Source organism: Geotrypetes seraphini, chromosome 12, assembly GCF_902459505.1.
Source record: "Geotrypetes seraphini chromosome 12, aGeoSer1.1, whole genome shotgun sequence".
In the NCBI taxonomy this organism is placed as follows: domain Eukaryota; kingdom Metazoa; phylum Chordata; class Amphibia; order Gymnophiona; family Dermophiidae; genus Geotrypetes; species Geotrypetes seraphini.
The window spans coordinates 70483087-70504070 of record NC_047095.1 but is presented as its reverse complement, the minus strand read 5'-3'; the positions used below and the strand labels follow the sequence as shown (position 1 = coordinate 70504070).

General features: G+C 42.6%; 1 protein-coding gene across 3 annotated transcripts in view; it reads left to right on the top strand.

The window, feature by feature from the left end:
• The window catches only part of ERI3 (ERI1 exoribonuclease family member 3), a 486100-nt gene that overhangs the window by 155714 nt on the left and 309402 nt on the right, over nucleotides 1–20984 (top strand). For all 3 annotated transcript variants that reach the window (XM_033916422.1, XM_033916425.1, XM_033916424.1), the window contains one exon: nucleotides 4055–4127. In XM_033916422.1, the coding sequence (XP_033772313.1) occupies nucleotides 4055–4127 (73 nt within the window). The remainder of the gene's footprint in view (nucleotides 1–4054; nucleotides 4128–20984) is intronic.

Genomic DNA, 20984 nt, shown 5'->3' with positions numbered 1-20984 from the left:
TAAGTCCATCTTCTTAGTTACCGCTCCCTCACTCTGGAATGCATTACCACTAGACATCAAGGTCCCTCTCCCCATCTGTGCATATCAGCCTCTCACTTTCCAGCACATACAGCTCCTTCTGATTTCTAATCCCCAAATGCATTACTCTGCACTTCTTTGCATTGAATTTTAGTTGCCAGATATTAGACCATTCCTCTAACTTTTGCAGATACTTTTCATGTTTTCCACTCCCTCCTTAGTGTCTACTCTGTTACAAATCTTGATATCATCTGCACAAAGGCAAACCTTTCCTTCTAACACTTCGGCAATGAACAGAATTGGCCCCAACACCAATCCTTGAGGGACTCCACTACTCACTTTTCCTTCCTTTGAGCAAATTCCATTAACTACCACCCTCTGGTGTCTGTACGTCAACCAGTTTCTAATCCATATCACCACTTTGGGTCCTAACTTCATCTTGTCTGGTTTGTTCACGAGCCTCCTATGCAGAACCATGTCAATGGCTTTGCTGAAATCTAAGTAAATTACATCTAGTATATGTTCTTGATCCAGTTCTCTGGTCACCCAATCAAAAAATTCAATCAGATTCGTTTGGCACAATTTACCTTTAGTAAACCATGTTGCCTTGGATCCTGTAACCCATTAGATTATAGGAATTTCACTATCCTTTCTTTCAGCAACACTTCTATTATTTTTCCAATAACCAAATGAGGCTTACGACCTGTAGTTTCCCACTTAATCTTTGTGACCACTTTTGTGAATAAGGACCACATCCACTCTTCTCCAATTCCCAGGAACCACTCCTATTAACAAAGATTTGTTGAACAAATCTTTAATAGGACCCGCCAGAATCTCTCTGAGCTCCCTCAACATCCTGGGATGGATTCCGTCTGGTCCCATTGCTTTGTCCACCTTCTTCAAATTGTTCGTAAACAATCTCGGTCCTTCTCCAGGATTTTCTTCTGTGAACACAGAACAAAAGTATTTGTTTAGCATGTTTGCTTTTTCCTCATCACTCGTCACATATTGGTTCATAGCATCTTTCAGTCTCGTAATTCCATTTTTCATCTTCCTCCTTTCGCTAATATATCTGAAAAATTTTTGTCTCCCATTTTTAGCCATTAGCTCTTCTGCTTGCACTCCAGACTTAGCTCTCTTGACTTCTTTCAGTTTACCTGGTAGTCCTTTCTGAATACCTCTTCTTGAGTTTTTTTTATATTTCACAAACACCAACTCTTTGCCTTTATTTTCTCCGCACTAGTTTGGAGAATCATATGGTATTCCTTTTTTTCTTGTTTTTATTTATTTTCCTCACATAAAGGTCAGTAGTCATTTCTGTTGCTCTTCTCAGCTTAGGCCAATGTTTTTCTACTTTTCTTATGTCATTCCATCCTAACATCTTTCTTCATGTACTCTCTCATTTTACTAAAGTCCATATGTTTGGGCAAGTTACTCAATCCTCCATAGCCCCAGGTACGTTATATAGTGAGCCCACTGGGACAGATAGGGAAAATGCTTGAGTACCTGATTGTAAAAACGCTTAGATAACCTTGATAGGCGGTATATAAAAACCTAAAAAAATTGAAACGTTGAGTACCAGATCCAGTATTGCTTTTTACCTCTTGGGTTCTGTCACCATTTTTCTGAGTAGAGCCTCTTGAAAGGCATCTACAATCTCCCTACTTCTCTCCAGTTCTGCAGATGGCACTTTCCAGTCCGCATCTGGCAAGTTGAAATCACCCAAGAGCAGCATCTCCTCTTTCTTTCCAAACTTTTGAATATCTGCAATCAGATCTTTACCAATTTGCTGCGATTGAGTCGGAGGTCTGTAGACCACACCCACATAGTCCATATCGCTTCTTGGTTGAAGAACACTGGTCTACGATACCATGGTAACACCGGGCAAATGGCTTTGGGCTCCCCTGTTACTGCGGTAATGATTATTGTTACCCACAAAAGTACTAGCAGGGTGTCTATGTGCTATTTTGTAAGGTTGAAACAGCGGGGAGAGCATGGGCAAGACATAGGCATGTTTCCCACTTACACATATGTGCAGCTTACAGAATGCTCACTTACATTTATGCACCCACGATTACACCAGCCATAGACCTGGCACAACTGTGAGGGCATAAATGTAAGTGAGCATTGTTCTTTAATCTGGATGCCCAGATATTACCACTGTGTGGCATCAGGGTACCCACATATAGAATTGTTACTCTGGGGTGTGCTCTTTACAGATCATTATAACTTGCACAGAGGGTCTGTTCTAACATCGCAGGTCAGCCAGAGTGGGTGTTGGCATTACACAGTACGGTTAGAAGGGAAAGGGATGATTAGAGACACACAATGGGGTTTGTCAATTTATCATGTCTAGCTAATAAACATTTCCTTCCCTGCATATGTCAGAGGATACCTTGCTAAAGATTGCTGGGGCTCTCCATTTTCACTGTAAGCAGAATTTTATTGAAAAACTGACTCCTACATTTTACAAAAACTGATTATTCAGTTTTTACTCTAACTTTGTACCACTTAATACAGAAGTTTATTTTGATCCTGTAGAATTTGTGAATGATCCCCTCTTTCCCTTCCCTCAGTACAGAGTGGTCCACCCACACACCCCAGTCTGACGCAAGAGGAGAGGTGGAGTAACACTTCATATTTTTGTTCATTAGAATCAGGAAAAAAATGTATCTTGTACTTTTGTTGTTTTTGAAGAAATTCATCCAGAGTTGTGGACAGTTAGAATAAAGTAAACATAGGCAATTAGGGCAGTGAAAATATTCAACCAGTACACATTATGGCATAATATGCTACTTACAATATCAGTATATACATACTAAGTGGCTTATAATCAAAACTTTAAAACATCCAAAAACCAGCCATTTTAAGCCTGTCGGGGCCTTCAGCCCTTCTCACTGCATCCCAAGATGCATTGGGAGGGGGAAGCCTCATCATTTGCAGCACACAGCCTGTAGGCAGGAGGTAGTGAGCTTCCCTCCTGTCGTTTTCTCATCTGAGAGGGGGGTGGAGGTTCCAGGGATGTGGGGGACGGACACACACAGAGATTTCGGGAATGTCAGGGAGGGGTGTAAGGCTCCGCAGCTCAGCTGATCTTGGTAGGGGGAATCCCCATCAGCAGAGGCGCCAGGAATCCCTGAATCCGGCTCAGCTGATGGGGATTCTTTCTGCCGTGATGAGACAAGGTAGTTGGTGAGTACATCTACAAAACTTGCTTTTGTACGTTCTTCTCATGGATGTTTTTATTTCTGAAAATGGGCAAAAAATGTAGATGTCCTAAGGACCAAAACTTATACCTTGCTCATTTTCAAAAATAAAAGATAGACATTTGGAAGCTTTGAAAATGGACATTTTTCTTACTAGGTATGTGGATGTCTTGCACAAAATGTCCAACCTCAGACTTAGACACACTTTCAATTATGCCCCTCTAAACATTTTAATAGACAACATAGTGTATAATAGATAAATAAGAGAATACCAAGAACTGGTTGGAAATATGGATGACCAACATAAGGAAAAAATTATAGACAAAGATAAGGTACAGGAGAGGAAAGTGATTTCAGGAGAGGATCAGGTTCAGCAACTGTGTGTGCGGCTTATGTCAGTCCTTGTGTGCATGACTAGCTAGGTAGCTGCTGCTTCTTTAAAGGCTTGGGAGAAGAGCCAAGATTTCTCCTTCTTTTCTTAAAAACACTTTGAAAATAAAACATGAAGCAAACCTACAAATGAGCTATAAGCATAAGAAATCTGATGTGCTGCGTACATGAATTAGACTAGCCATTGTCAGAGACAGGATGCTAGGCTCAGTGGTCCTTGTGGCTATCCTAAAGAGTCAAGTGACTCCTCCGGAGAGCTTTTGCAAATTATCTAAAGCACCTTTAGTCTGAGAGAGAAGTGCATTCAGGAAACACTGCAGTCCTTTCTGGAAGACAATTGCTGAGTCTTCCCTCCTCACATTTCTGCCTGGAGTCCCTGCTTCCAAGACTGCTCGGTCTTTCCTTCTCATCTAAAACCATTGTCTTCTCCTTTCTTGCAGGCTACCGGGGCAGTGCGAGTATTTAGGACTGCAGGTTCCTGATTACTTCAAACAGTGGATTAATCTGAAAAAGGTACTTTAGTCCCAGCCACACAGCCTTTCCTTTTTCTCTTCTCCAGAAAGTGTTTATTAGTCCGGCTCATTTGCATGGAAATGAGGTGAGCCCATGTTGGAGTCGACTTCCCATTGTGTCTCCTCTGATAGTCTCTCAAGTCCTGGATGGGAGCGAATGCCATTACGCTGTCTGTGGGTGTAGGTACAGAGTATGTGAATTCAGCAAGCATTGCCTGTAACTCTCTAGGGCAAGTAAGAGTGTTAGTATATGGGTATGTTTATAGATCTCTCTATAAAATCTATTCATACACACACTTCTTAATAAATAAATATATATCGATAAACTTTTGCAGTGCTCAGCAGCATCAAAACAATGCACAAAGGGCATATATGCCTTAAGTGTCAGTACAATATTTCTTAATATTTCATTTGTATTTGATATATTAAGTCTTGCTATTTTGTTGGATTGTGCAACAAAAACACCAGGTTAGTTCCAGCCTTTTCTTAAGGCTGGGCATGATGTGTACATTTGGATAGAGTATTCTGCAGTAAAGGAGATCTCAGTGCCAGTGCTTTGCAATGATCCGAGGTGTCCCAACCTTCCTGTTGGGAGGCTGCTGGTTTTCATAGACAGTTATGCCAGCAATTCCTAACTTTTATTGCCTTTTTAAATCTAGCATAGCTGGGACAATGAAACAGCGTCCATCTGCTTTAATGTACCTGGGGATTGAATGCCATTAAACAACGGTATATTAAATTAGGTAAGACTTAAGGCTAGATTGTCAAAGCTTGAACGCTGTCACTAAACTGTTTAGCGGCAGTTTAGCCTGTACGCAGTTTAGCGACGGATTATCAAAAGGGATTATCTCCCTCATTAGCGAGGATTCTAGCAGTCTCCAACACTGACATACAAATGGGCTCTTCAACATCAAAATGAGCCCTCTGGTGGATTCTTAAAAAATGCCAAGCCATTTTCAAAAAGCAGCGTTGGCCAGTCAGTGTCGGAGACTGCTAGAATGCTCTGTGTTGTGATGCAGTGGGAGAGATGCCAATCTCTTCACTGCATCATAACACCCCTTTCCTAAAATTCCGGCTGCGACTCCTCCTGCAGCAGGAGAGATGCCCACTTCTTCAGCACTGTCTAAATAAAAAAAAATCCTACCGTGATCCCCCTGACTCAGTTGCAACCCCCCCTGCAGCAGGACAGATGCCCACTCTCTCCTGCCTGCAGCACTAAACTAAATTTAAAAATCCTACTGCGACCCCTGACCCAACTGCAACCCCCACTCCCCCGCAGCAGGAGAGATGCCCACTCTCTCCTGCTGCAGTAAACAACCCGCTGCGACCGGACCCAGACGCTCTCCCACCAGTAGTGACCTTCCTCCCCCCATACCTGAACAGATGAGCCGGAGCCAGAGGGACGTGGACATTGTCTGCTGCTGCTGCGTCATCTAAAATGGTAATTCCCCTCCCTGGTGCATCTTGGAATACACCGGGGAGGGGCTTGAGGCTCTGATTGACCCAGGGTGTTTAAGGTCTCTCCTATGGGAGGGGCCTTAAACAACTAGGGCCAGTCAGAGCCTCAGGCTCTTCCTTGGATGCATCGGGAAGGGTCCTAAGGCTCTGTTTGGCCTGGCCAACCCTTAGGCGAGGCCTTAGACAAATTAGGAAATCTTCACTGATGTCCGCCAACCTCATTTCAATGCGGGATTTTTAAAGAATGTCTCGGGTTTTGAGATTCGGTATCTAAACAGCTGCATTAGCAGATCGTCGCTTTTTAAATGGGTTTTTGAAAATCCTGCTCTACATTACTTTTGGCCATTCTTTCTTTCTAGCAGAGGCAGTAGAAATGTTGAGGATGGCTAAGGTTGCTCTTTGCCCCAAGAAGTAAGGATTTAAGGATAGTTTACATGGAAAGTGAAATTTTAGAACACAGGTTTTACAGGTTGCCTTTAAGTTAGACCTGACACAAAGGTCTGAAACTTTTTTTTAATTTGGGGGGGATTCCCAGGCTTTGGTTCTATCTGTGCTGGATTATTGTAATGATGTTTTATATAGATCTCCTAGTTCCTTGATGTGTTTAGCAATTTTTTCAGAATATGGCAATCTATATTTATGATCAGTTTTCTCTAACTTTTGAAAAGCTGCACTGGTTGCCAGTAGCTGGGAGGATTAAATGTAAACTTGTCATGTTCTTTAAACACTTGAAAGGGGACACTTTAAATCAGGGGTTCTCAAGGGACACACCTAGCCAATCAAGTCCACAATAAATATTCATGAGAGAGATTTGCATGCATTGCTTCCATTGTGTACCTCTTGCATATTTATTGTGGATATCTTGAAAGTGTGACTGGCTGGGAGTGTCCGAATGACTGGGTTGAGAACCCTTGCTTTATATCTGTTTTTAATGTGCCAGCCTGAACGATCCTATGGCAGGGGTCACATATTGTAGACTGACTTACTGTGGAAATTTGTGTTCTTTTGCTAAACGGTAAAGACACTGTTGAATAGACTTTTACTGATAGCTAATATAAGGTGTGTTTTGTTTGAGCAGTTCTTTATTGCTCTTGGTGATGGGGGAAACTTTTTTTCCGATTTATTTCTTGTTTTATGTTACATTTATATGTTGATTAGCTTCATAGGCCAAAGAGAGGATCTCTAATCAGAAAGTGAAGGGTGTACATTCAAGAACTAGGGCTGGAACTGGGCAGACTTGCACGATCTGTGTACAGTATATATCTATATGTTTTGGGATGGGCTGGGAAGGGCTTCGACGGGAACTACAATAATTTTGGATGGTTTAGAAAGGCTGAAGTCAGCTTGGACGGCAACTCCAGTAGTTAGAACCTAATGACAGTGCCAGGCAGACTTCTACGGCAAAAATATAGACTGTTGGGCAGATTGGATGGACCACACAGGTCTTTATCTGCCATTATGTACTATGTTATTATGTTTTTGTGTATATTTTAGACACCTTTTGCTTAATGGCTAATCCATCAATTTGCATGAAGTTTTAGTTTGTTTTGTTGCTGTAGGTGCATATTGTTTGGCTCAGTATAAGAGAGACCTGTGCAGGAACGCACCTGTTGCCAGAAGGATTTCCAACACTCACTGGCACATTGGTGAAATTACTTGGTGCGCATGGGGATCCCAACCTCCCCCTCTTCCCTGGCAGAAGAGTAGACCTCAGCAGATGTGAGATGAAAGGAAAAGGAAGAAGTTGAGAGAACAGAAAATAAGAGGGGAGAAGGAGAAAAAGGGAAGAGAGGGAATAGGGTGGAATTCCCTGCCATCTGGAGAAATGTTTTGTGGAGCTCTCCAGGCCTCCCGAACAACAGGGAAGTTGGTGGTGGGCTTGGTAACCCTGCCCCCTCCCACCCACCCCACATACATGCTCAGTTCATGTGCATGAACTGAGAATGCATGAAATGTGCTTTGTTGGTGACAGGAAATGACCCAGGAATTGGATTCTTTATGCTTTTTGACCCAATTGTGGTCCTGCATGTCTCAGGAAGGCAGGAACACATTTGTACATGTGCAGTGTGGGCCTACCAAAGGCTTCTTAAATAATTAAGGGCTAGATTCACTAAGGCCACGGATCTGATCCGTGGCCGGTGTACTGATTCACGATGCGTCCTCATGCAAATTATTGCAATCGGAGGCATGCCCCAGACAGGCTACATGGATCACTGAAGAGCAATCCTGACGCATGCATGCAAGGAAGAGCTGGAAGAAACTTTCGTGAGCCCATGGTTCCTCGGGGAGTCTTCCATTCATCAGGTTGGATCGTGTCTGGCTGAAGGCTGATTTCAAATCCCTTGCCCCAGATGGTGTGATGTGCTCTGGAAAAATGCACAAGTGTCCAGAAACAGTTTGCCTCTCTATTTCTGTCTCTACATGCAGAGGGGGAGGGGGGGAAGCAGCTCCTGGCCTGGATGTTCTGGCAGCGGTTGCATATCCGGGCTAGCACTGGCACTGCCAAGCCCCCAATCAGCCGCGTCCTTCCCGTAAACTTCCTGCTTGCTATTTTAGCCAGAGGCACATGATGTGAGAAATCTTTCTGGCCTATTTACTCCTGTCATTGACCATTGTGGGAGTCTCAAAGAAAGCGGTTCCTTGGGGAGACCGAAATGAAGAAGTCCATGCCACCCGTAATATCCTGCTCTCTAGTGCTCTTCCCCGCAGTGCAGCCCCGCTTTAAACCTGCAGGTTAAAACCACGGGCTCTCACTGCAGGAGAATCGGGGCGGCAGAGAGCAGGAGAGTCGGGGTGCTGATTCCTTTTGGGGCAGAGAGCAGAGTGGCAGAAATGCAGGCAGGGTGGCAGAGAGCAGGGTTTATGCTGCAGGGCAGGGATTTTAGGGCAACAGAGAACAGGAAAGGACATGAGTGACTGGTCCTCAGCAGTCGCTTCTTTTTTGATCGGCCAGCCCAGACAGTGTTCCTTAAATTGTTTAGTGAATCGCTGCCTTTCTACATTTGCATGCCATTTCCCTCATTTGCATGTGCTGATCGGATCGGGAGGAAGGATAGTGAATCGGATTGGGGTTGCAAACTGATTGGGATACTATCGGTTTCCATAGTGAATCTAGCCCTACGATCACTGAGTAATATGTGCACCAGGGCTCCATTGTGAGACAACATCCACATGTGAGAATACGTGATCTGCTGACCTTGGAGAACATCTGCTACAGACGAGTAACTTTGATTTTTCAGAAAAGTGGCAAAAGCCCGGCATGCTCTGATTGACAGTTACAAATTGCTAGTCAAATGGTGACCCTGAAAATCTATTTTAATAGCCCTGTATGCATATATATCTGTAGAAAATGTGTTTATGCTTACATTTTTGATGGAGTGAAAAATTGATCTACTTGTACCCCTTCTACTCTACTCAGGATTTTGTTGACTTCAATCATATCTCCCCTCAGCCGTCTCTTTTCCAAGATGTAGAGCCCTAACCTTTTTAGTCTTTCCTCATACGAGAGGAGTTCCATCCCCTTTACCATCTTGGTCGCTCTTCTTTGAACCTTTTCTAGTGCCGCTATATCTTTCAGGAGATAAAGAGACCAGAATTGAACGCAATACTCCAGGTGAAGTCTCACCATGGAGTGATACAGGGACATCTGTCTGGCAGTGGGTTGTTTGTTTTTTAAAATGGCTATACAGATGTCCTTGCAGAGCAGAGGAGCAACCTAGTTGTCAATACATAGAAACATAGAAGATGACTGCAGAAAAGGGCTACAGCCCATCAAGTCTGCCCACTCTGCTTACCCACGCCCTGTCTATGCCCTAATGACCCAATTTCCTTATCTTGACCCTCGTAGGGATCCCACATGGGTATCCCATTTATTCTTAAAGTCTGGCACGCTGTCTGCCTCGATCACCTGCACTGGAAGCTTGTTCCAATGATCAACCACTCTCTCTGTGAAGAAATACTTTCTGGTGTCGCCATGAAATTTTCCGCCCCTGAGTTTGAGCGGTTGCCCTCTTGTGGCCGAGGGTCCCTTGAGAAAGAAAATATCATCTTCCACTTCGACACGTCCCGTGAGGTACTTAAATGTTTCGATCATGTCTCCCCTCTTCCTACGTTCCTCAAGAGTGTAGAGCTGCAATTTGTTCAGTCTCTCTTCGTACGAGAGACCCTTGAGCCCCGAGATCATCCTGGTGGCCGTCCGTTGAACCGATTCAATTCTGCGCACATCTTTACTGTAATGTGGCCTCCAGAATTGCACACAGTACTCCAGATGAGGTCTCACCATGGCCCTGTACAACGGCATTATGACTTCAGGCTTTCGGCTGACAAAACTTCTATTGATACAACCCAATATCTGCCTTGCCTTAGATGAAGCCTTCTCCACTTGATTGGCAGTTTTCATGTCTGCACTGATGATTACTCCTAAATCTCGTTCTGCTGAAGTCCTAGTTAAAGTTTCTCCGTTCAAGAAGTACGTCCTGCATGGATTTCCGCTTCCGAGGTGCATGACCTTACATTTCTTAGCATTGAAGCCTAGCTGCCAGGTTGAGGACCAACTTTCCAATGTAAGCAGGTCCTGTGCCATATAATTCTGTAAACTGCATTCACTTACTATATTACATAGTTTGGCGTCATCGGCGAATAGTGTTATTTTACCTTGAAGCCCTTGAGTCAGATCCCCTATGAATATGTTGAAAAGGAGTGGACCCAGGACCGAGCCCTGCGGCACTCCACTGGTCACCTCCGATGTTTTAGAGAGGGTACCATTAACCACCACCCTCTGAAGTCTGCCACTCAGCCAATCATTGACCCATGCAGTTAGTGTCTCTCCTAACCCCATCGATTCCATCTTGCTTAGCAGCCTGTGGTGTGGGACACTGTCAAAAGCTTTCCTGAAGTCCAGGTACACGACGTCCAAAGACTCTCCCAAGTCCAACTTTCTTGTTACCCAGTCAAAGAAGCTGATGAGATTGGATTGGCAGGACCTACCCTTGGTGAATCCATGCTGACTGGGATCCCGAAGATTCCCTTCATTCAAGATCGTGTCCAATTTGCTTTTAATTAGTGTTTCCATGAGTTTGCACACTATTGATGTGAGACTCACCGGTCTATAATTCGCAGCCTCTGCCCTGCAACCCTTTTTATGCAGAGGAACGACATTAGCTAATTTCCAGTCCAGGGGAACTTTCCGCTTACTTAGGGAGAGATTGAATAGCTCAGCCAACGGTTTCACCAGGACATCGCTCAATTCTCTGAGCATTCTTGGGTGCAAATTGTCTGGTCCCATGGCTTTGTTCACCTTGAGTCTTGCCAGTTCACTGTAAACTTCACCTGGTGTGAACTCAAAATTCTGAAACGGGTCTTCTGTGCTTTGTGTTGCCTTCAACTGGGGACCGTGTCCCGGTGCCTCACAGGTGAAGACTGAGCAGAAGTATTCATTCAGTAGTTCGGCTTTATCGGAATCTGCTTCCATGTTACTTCCGTCCGGTCTTCTACAGTGGACTGTAAACCAGGACACTCTGTTTCATTTTTCCTTACAACTCTGATTTTAAATGCTGAGGCTTCCAGGAACAGGGAAAAAATATCTACTCTATGTGACTGTACACCACCTGACTATGGCGGTATAGAAAAATAAAGTTATTATTATTATGAATAATTTTCAGGCCTGCAAGGGTCATAAATATTTAGTTGCAATAGATATGTTTCTTTCTGCAGGGTTCACAATTTAAAGGAAAAAAAAAAAGAGAGTCACCTCGGTTTACAGTCCACTGCACTAACCACTAGGCTACCCCTCAAAATTTCTTTCTGCTTTGTTCAGGATGCCCATACAGCCTGGTATTCCTTTTGGTTTCACTTTCAGGGGAGAGGGAGGGGGACAGCAACCACTAGGACAGTGTATTGCAAACTGTGTGCCTCCTGAGATTTCTGGTGTGCTGCGACACACTGGCGAAGAGGAGAGTCGTCCATTCTGGCTTCCTACCTACAGGTCGTGCCTTTCTCAGCGAGAGGCTCGTCCTGTAGGAAGTCAGCCGGCCAGCGTCTCTCCCCGCACCTCCTAGATCCCTCAGATTGGCCTCTGTGCATGCATAGCTGTTGATGCCATGCATGGCGTTATTGTGTCGACATCCGTGCACTTCCGTGTGCTTTCCGGCCGGGGCATTGGATTTAGTGTGCCGCCGACCAGAAAGTTTGCTAGCACTGCACTAGGGGATTCATGAGAGGTCATACTCAATCAGAGCACTTTTATGTACCCTGAGATCTAAATAAAAATGTCCTCCTTTTTAGACTTGGACAGTTAGAAACATAGAAACAGAAGAAACAAAATAAAAATAAAGGCAGATAAAGACCACATGGCCTATCTGGCCTGCCTAAACATGCCATTTACTATCCCCTCCTCTCTCTTAGAGATCCAACATAATTGTCCTAAGCTTTCAAGAATTCAGATACATTTTTGTCTCTACCAGGAGACGATTCCTAACATTTCCACCCTTTCCGTGAAAAAGTATTTTCTGCAGTTCCTTCTGAATCTATCCCCTTTCACATTCATCCTATGCTCCCTCATTCCAGAGTTTCCTTTTGATTGAGAGTCTTGCTTCATGTGCATTTATGCCACATAGGTATTTAAACATCGCTATCATATCTCCTCTCTTCTGCCTTTCTTCCAAAGTATACAGATTGAGACCTTTAAATCTACACCTTATAATGAAGACCACCAACCATTTTAGTAACCTGTTTATATCTTTTTGAAGGTGAGATCTTCAGAATTGCACACAATATTCTAAATGAGGTCTCTCCAGAGTCTTATTATGCAGGGAGGGGCATCAAAACCTCCTTTTTCCTACTGGCCATTCCTCTCCCTATGTACCCAAGCATCCTTCTAGCTTTTGCCATCACCTTTTCAACCTGTTTGTCCCTCTTAAGATCATCATGTACTATCACACCCAAGTCCTCCTTCTCTGTCATGCACACACATTCCTCACCCCCTAAACTGTACCATTCCCTGGGTTTTTTGCAGCCTGAATGCACGACCTTGTACTTAGCATTAAATCTTAACTGCTTCACTAGGTCCTTCTTCATGTTATCCGTACCATCAGGGGTGTCTATTAAGGCAAATCTTACCAAACAGCCCTTCAGCAATATCACTTGCCAAAATATTAAAATGAACAGGCCCAAGAACATCCCTTTCCTCAAAGCGATCTCTATTGACCACTACCCTCTGTCGCCTTCCACTCAATTAGTTCCTGACCCAGTCTAACACTTTGTGGGCCCATCCTGAGGGCACTCCGTTTATTTATTTATAAGATGCCTGTGTGGAACACTGTCAAAGGCTTTGCTAAAATCTAAATTCACCACATCTAGTTCTCTTCATCTATCCAATTTTTTGGTCACCCAGTAAGAGAAATAGATTAGATTTTTCTGACAAGATTTTTCTGACAAGTGAATCCATGTTGCCTTGGGGCCTGTAATCCACTGGATTTTAGAAACTTCACTATTCTCTTTAAAAGTGTCTCCATTAATTTACTTACCACAGAAGTCAGACTTACTGGCCGAGAGTTCCCTACCTCTTCCTTACTTCCACTTTTGTGGAGATGGGCCACATCTGCCCTTCCCTAGTCCTCCGGTACCACTCCTGACTCTAGAGAAGCATTAAAAAGGTCAGACAACAGAGCTGCAGAACTTCTCTAAATTCCACCAGTACCCTTGGATGTGCTCCATCCGGCCCCATCACTTTGTCCAATTTAGTTCAGCTAGCTCCTCACAAACACAGACCTCTGAAAATCATTCAGGGTCTACCACACCTTCCTCCTGTTTGATTATTGGTTTTGAATGTCTTAACATTTGGCTCTCTCCAGTCCTGCCCAAAACACTCCCCCTTGCTATTTGGATGAATTACAGTATGGAATTGCAGTATAGGATGTCCAAATTCTGCTGTTCCAAAACCACAATTTGGACATTTTTAGTAGATGGACAGTTTATATCATTTTGAGATGTTTGTGTATTGAAAATACAGGGGTGTTGGTTTATTCATAAGTTGTGTATGTGAAACTGTCAAACACCTTGCTAATACCAACAAACATCACATTTAGTAGTCCTCCTTTGTATGAAAATGGGATGACATTACATGTGATGAAATAAGCACTTCTTCCTTTTATAAGGGGAAGAATTGGAACTGATCCACCAGCCTGATGTGTCTCTCCTGCTTTTTTTACTATTACTGAACCTAAAGATGGTCTTCTGTACTGGCAGAGTAGATATCTGAGCCCATTAGTAAGTCTCTGCAAACTTCGTTCACTTGCTCCCCAGACTATGGTCAAGTACTTCAAGGTTCACAAGATTAACCTTCAGTTCTCAATCGTATCGCCTCCACCTTTCATCACAAATCTACTTCTGCCTAAAATCTGGGTGTGATTTTATGCCTAAAATTTCTACAGCAATCCAGGCCTAAGTCTCAGCCTGCCTGGCTGACATTGCTAACTGGATAACTTGCCACCATCTAAAATTAAACATCGCCTAGATTGAACTCCTTATCTTTCCTTCTAAACCCTCCTGTCCCTCCATTCTTGATCTCAGTGGATAACACTCTCATCCTCCCTGTCTAGACAGCTTGCACCCTTGGTATCATCTTTGACTCATCTTTCCTTCTCTTTGCTTATCCAACAGATTGCCATATCTTGTCGCTTCTTTCTCTACAACATCGCTAAAATTGGATTTTCTTCTTTGAACACACAACCAAGACACTCATCCATGTTCTTGTTACCTCTCACTTAGATTATTGCAACTTGCTTCTTGCAAGTCTTCTGTTAAACCATCTCTCCCCTCTTCAGTCAGTTCAGAATTCACCATGGTTGTTATGCTCACGTTACTCCTCTCCTCAAGTCTCGTCACTGACTCCCTGTCTGTTTCCGCATACAGTTCAAACTCCTCTTACTGACCTACAAGTGCATTCACTCCGTAGTATCTCTTCTCTCTTATCTGCCCCTATACTCTGCCCTGGGAACTCCAATTATCGGGTAAGTCTCTCTTGTCTGTTCCCTTCTCTATTGCCAACTCCTGACTCTATCCTTCTGCCTTGCTGTGCCACACACCTGGACCAACCTGCCTGACTCAGTACATTAGACTCCCTCTCTGATGGTATTCAAATCCAGGCTTAAAGCCCACTTCTTCAAAGCTGCATTTAAGTCCTAACCTTACCAACTTGCAAAGCACAAAAATCTGTTTGCCATTCCCTCTGTAGTCCCTTACCCTCTCTACCTCATCATTTCCTGTGTAATTCCATACCTAAGACATACATAGATTCACCATTTGTCCTGTATGTCTGTCTTTCGAGCAGGGACTGCCTCTTGTGTGTTTAATATTCAGCGCTATAGAAATAATAGTAGTAGCAATGTGAAAGCTGAGTTGGGCATAGTGCAGTTCACTGACCATTACTGAATGTCTTTAGAAGATAGTAATATTTTGATGTGTGGCTAGCATTGATGACTGGCATATATGCTGCTGATAAAAAGAGCCTTTTGGAAGTCGTGCTGTGTGCCATCAGTCAGTGGACCTGAAGCGTTGCTGTTCTCCTTCCCACCAACCTCCTAGCCCCAGGGGAGCTTGCAGACTGTGCTGGAATTATCCTAATTGCATGTAATGTGCAATTCAAGTTGAGGTTTGCTCATTTGTCAGTGTGTGATGGAAAATGTGGACTAGTTCATCCATCCCATCTTGTGCTGACTTTCCTGAGGCTAGTGTACATAGAGATTGATCTCGTCGGGTATATCTTAGTATGCGTAGTCCAAACTAGGCTAAGCAGAACCTCAGCAGACTCATGCTGGATTTGGTCTATGACTGCAGTTGTTCAGAATATTTTGGAAATGCTAGCCTGCACTAATCATGACCTGAGTAAGGTGTGATGAAAGAACAGCTTAATGATGTTTTTGGGCGGAAGAGATTTGATGGGGGATGGGATGCTTTTATCTGTTAGTGTCGTACAGGGTGGGGTACAATAAGACTCATATGTTGAAAAATGTGACAAAATGAGTTTCAATCACAGAGATCCAGAGCTCTGTTGAATGTATTGGTGAGAGTAGAGGGAGGGGCTTGAAGACAAATGAGGGACTAAGGGCTTGCCGCAATTAATTACAGAGAGGCATTAAACCTCAGTGAAATATACAAGCTGATATTCTGATACTTTTTCTAATCTGATTTAATTAACTGAAATTCTAATTGGGTCACAAGTCAAGAAGAAAGTGGATCACCAATCTAGGAAGTCACAAAAAGAACATAAATGATTGGTCATAAAACTTATAACACAACTATCTCGCCAAAACATCTGTGAAATAAAATTGTTTTGCTAGATTTATAATAAGCTGTGACATTTTTTAAAGAAGCAAACTTCTTTAGGCAGAACATTCTCTTAGATGAAATGCCTTTTGCTGTTGGAAATGACAATAGCATTAGATTTTGAGGTATGTAAAAAAAATGTTTTAAGGGCATAGATTAATTGACTTGCCTCATTTGTTTTTAACTGTCTATCTTTTCAATAAGTTCTTAGGAATGTCCAAATATGTACTAGTCCAGTTTGCTTAGAATTAAAGATTGGACTAGCTGTCTGAATTGTTCTTGTTGTATTTACGTATTCTTCTAAATTTCCTCATAATCCAAAAGGAACTTTTTACAAAATGATTACTTTGATCTTCCATCGTTAATCTATAATCCATCATAATATCCAGTAATTTAAGAGATCTCTCCAAATTATATTTTACGAGAGGGTCTGAAAAGTTCTCAGCCCAACCAACCAACTTCCTAAATTCTGAGAGTTATTTTGCCACTGTAGCTGAAAAGTGTGTGTTATCTTGTTTCATTAAAGGCCAATTTTCAGAACAAAATTGTTTCAGATTATTGATTGAACTATATCCACAGCATCCTCTTCTTGGTTGGGCTGAGAACTTGTCACCAACCCCTCATACATCTTCTATTATAAAAACTGATTCATTACCTTTCAGGCCCATCAACAAGAATTTTGTTTTGCAAAAGGTGTTTAGATCTGGCAAACTGGAATTTTTCCCTAGACTCCTAAAGGGTCCTCAGTTTTAGCTGTTTATTTTCAACAAACTTAGCAACATACTTCAACTGAAAATAGATGCATATATTTAGGATATCAACTTTATTTTACATATTGGCCACACAGAAACTTAGAATATGATGGAAACTTGGAACTTTAAGCCTATCTGGGGCCTTAATCCCTCCAGTGGTCATCTGGTCAGTATTGAAACCGGTCTAGCCTCAAAAGTTTAATTTATTACCTGGTCGTTTTTTACAATGTTCCATTATTGCAGAGAAATGTCCAAATCATAAGTCTGTCCAAAATGCACCTATAACGCGCCTCCTTGGATTTTAGAAGCATTGCATATGAACTGAATAAAAATGGGTTTAAAAAAAATAGCAATTTAGATATTTGGGTGGAAAAAAAAAAAAGTCCATCCATCACTTTATGCCACATTTCAGGTGTTTTTCTGGTTTGAAAATAAGCCCTATGGTATTGTGTTAAGCAAAGTCTTTGTGGGAGTGCATTGCAAAGTGCTGGGGCTACTTGTAAGTAGGCTTGTTGGTGGGGGTCACGATGTGTGATTTCTTTGGAGAAGGTGTGGTTAGGGAGGACCTTGGAGATATGTAGAGGGAAGGTGCTGTTGTTGAATTACTCTGGTCTATTTCCTGTAAGGGCTTTGTAGATCAAACATAGAGTTTTCAATTTAGCCCTGTATAGTACTGGAGTTAGTGAAGTTTTTGTAGAAATGGTGTTATGTGATCATGTTACAACAGAAGATAAGTTGAATATGTTTTTTCATCTATCTTGAAACATCTTCCAAGCTAAGCATATAACACAGCGCAGCGCTTGTTTCATTTTAAGGAGGTTTTTTTAGCTGGTGAGGTGAACGCTCCACCACTGCTATTCCACCATTGTGGAGGTGGGAGGGCCTTTGTCTGAGGCTTTTTCCTCCGTTTGAAAATTGTCTTTCAGCCTGCATTGTGTTATCAATATACCATCTGACATAGTGCATCTTACTGATGTGGAAGTGTTTTATTAATTACTGTTGGTTTTCACAACATCTGAGTTTTTTTGACAACATTCTACCAGACCAGGGGTAGGCAATTCCGGTCCTTGAGAGCCGGAGCCAGGTCAGGTTTTCAGGATATCTACAATAAATATGCATGAAATAGATTTCCATCTCAAGGAGGCAATGCATGCAAATCCATCTCATACATATTCATTGTGGAGATCCTGAAAACCTGACCTGGCTGTCGAGGACCGGAATTGCCTACCCCTGTACCAGACACACTATAGGATTCTGATTCAATTAGAGCTGCTGAAACCCTTTTAGTGAACCCAATGTAAAGTGCATTCCAATAATCTAGTCTTCACAACATGACTGTGACAAGACTTGCTGTCTCAATGTATGGGAAGAGACAGCATAGTTGTTGCAGATAATAGAGGCAGCTCCTGAAGGTTGATTGGATTTAAGGGATTTTATTTATTTATTTAAAAATTTATTACTCGCAACCATCCAAAAATTCTGAGCGAGCTACATTCCAACATATGTACAGTGTAACCTTGGTTTACGAGCATAATTCGTTCCAGAAGCATGCTCGTAAACCAAAATACTTGTATATCAAAGCAAATTTCCGCATAGGAAATAATGGAAACTTGCTTTGATACGTTTCCCCCCCCCCCAAGGCCAGCGGCGCTGCTCCCCCCCCCCCCCCACGAACCAGCACCCTCCGTCCAAACAACTTGAACTTACCCCCTGTCTGGCACCGGCACACAGCCCACAGGATGTGCCGGTGCCGCTAGAACTTCCTGCCTCTGCCGGCCTTGAGCATGCATCTGCGCATGCTCAAGGCCTTCTAATTCTCCCTCTCGCCGAGATTCACTCAAGACAGTATACGGCAAGAATAAATTAAACAAAAGCAATAGACAATTACAATAGTAAAAATATTCAAATTACAATGCATAGTATGGCATAGTAATATAACAACATTTAATAGCAAAAGGTATAAGCAAAGATGGAGCATTTAGATAGATACGATATAATAACAGGAGTAAGAAAATAAGGGGACTAATTTAAAGAAGTTGAGTATGAGATCAGAATGGCTCTTGAAAATTCTCAACTAGGGTGTTAGGTGCTATTGATTTGAGTTTAAGTCCTAGTGACTTGATGAGCTAAAGATCCAAAAAGAAGTTGGTCTAGTGCTAGTCCGACAAGGTCATCCAGTATCATCCTCATGGTTGTCAATGTGTCTACCCACCTAATTGATGGTCGCCCTCTTCACCTAGTTCCTTTGATCTTCCTAAACATGATGTCCTCCTCTGATGATCTCTCTTCACGATGTGACCGAAATAAGACAGTCATAACTTCATTACGTGGGCTACAAGTGACATAACCAGTCTGATCTCTTCCATATCGATTTGTTAGTTCTTCTGATAGTTCAGTTAGGTTGGAGTGGATAGCATTTTGTATGTGTGTATGGAAAGTACAGAAGTTTGGATGTCTTTCCTTTTAATTCATTACTACTTAAAAAATATATATATATTGTTAATAAGGCCCAGAATGTTGATTTTGATTCATGAGGGGTTCAATCATTCAGGTGAATACAACTCCATGGTACAACAAATGCTTTGACCCTTAACCTCTTAAGGCTGTGATCCTTCTTTCTACTTTCAGCAGTCAGAGGCTTCTTTAAGGAACTGTCTGTGCTGTAAAGTACCCATGTCTGTTTTATCATTCCCTAACCCCTAGTTGTCCTGTTTGTTTTAATTAGATTGTAAGCGCTATTAAAAAGGGATTGTCTCTTACATTTTTAATGTACAGCGCTGCATACATCTCTAGCGCTATAGAAATGATACATAGTAGTAGTAGTATATGACTAGTAAGTTAGTTACTACCGTATTTCCCCATATATATGCTGCTAGAAATGCCTATTCTCGTTTTAAAAATCTTAGATAAGTCACCCCATTAGATAAACTGCGGCGCTACTGGAGTCCCCCGTACCTTTTAAAATACCGTAACTCCCTCGCTGGATAGCTGCTGGCTGCCTCCTCCAATGTCGTGGCCAGCAGTGCATGGCAGGAATGATCTTTTCAGCATCCATCCTGGCACCGCGCTGCTTCCTCAATGCCTGCCTTCAGTTCTTGCGAGACTTGTGAGAACTGACAGCAGGCATTGAGGAAGCTGTGCAGGGACAGGCTGGATGCCGAAAAGATTGCTCCTATCCTGCACCGCTGACCACGACATTGGAGGAAGCAGCCGTCAGCCATCCAGTGAGGGAGCTACGGTATTTTAAAAGGTATGGGGGATTCCAGTAGCACCGTGGCTGATCTACTAATGGGGTGACTTACCTGCAATGTCTTTAGATAGACCACCCCATATAAGGAAGCCGCATCCACTGCATAAGTTTGTAAAACCCATGTATAAGCCGCAGCCTATACATGGGAAAGTACGGTACTTTTATTGACGGCCTGGTTGAAGAGCCTATCATCGGACAGAGATTGTCTTGTGTTAAGTAAAGCCTTTCTGAGAGTGCATTCTAGAGGGTGGGGGCTACTCTGGAGAAGACTTGCTGGTAGGCATCATATACTCTCTGTGAGGAGCTTAGTGACCTTGGAGGTATGTAGAGGAAGATCCTGTTCTTCAGGTACTCTAGACCATTTCCTATGAGGACCTTGAAGATTGGACAAAGATTTTTAACTGGTAGTCGGTAAAATTTTGCAAAACTGGTGTGATGTGATCGCATTGCTTACAACCTTCTATTAGCCAAGAGTATAGTTCAAATATCAACCTGCTACCAACATAGTCATTGTTTTCATCCACATGGGGATAGTCCAAGGTCTCTATTAAATTCTCAGTAGTCCACTTTTGCTAATCTCTGATTTCCTTCCAAATTCTGGAAGGTTCCATCCATTTCAAGTGGTCACTTAGAGAAAATTTGATTCGAAGATGGTCTGTCCTTGATAGTTGTTATTTCAACACCGCTATTCCAGTGTTTTGGGATGTCGGGCCCTCTGTAGAACATGTGACCTTTTTTTGTGGGTTGGAGATTTGATCAGATGTGTGAATCCTAGTGCTAAAACGTATTGTAGCCCATAGCCATCTTGAGAGGAGTTAGTTCCACTTCTGTGTTACGTGAGAGCGTGGAGATGATTGAATATTGAAAACTGATCCCCAGAAGTAGCCTGTTGAGGCAAAACAGAAGGACTTTCTGTCGGGAAGCCAGGGAATTTCTAAGTACCTATCTTACTTATAATTTTAATGCACCAATATATTCATTGTAACCCGTTCTGGGCTCTTTTGGGAGGACGGGCAAAAAAATCGAATAAATAAATAAATAAATATTGGACGAAAGATGTTTGCTAAGGCAGTTT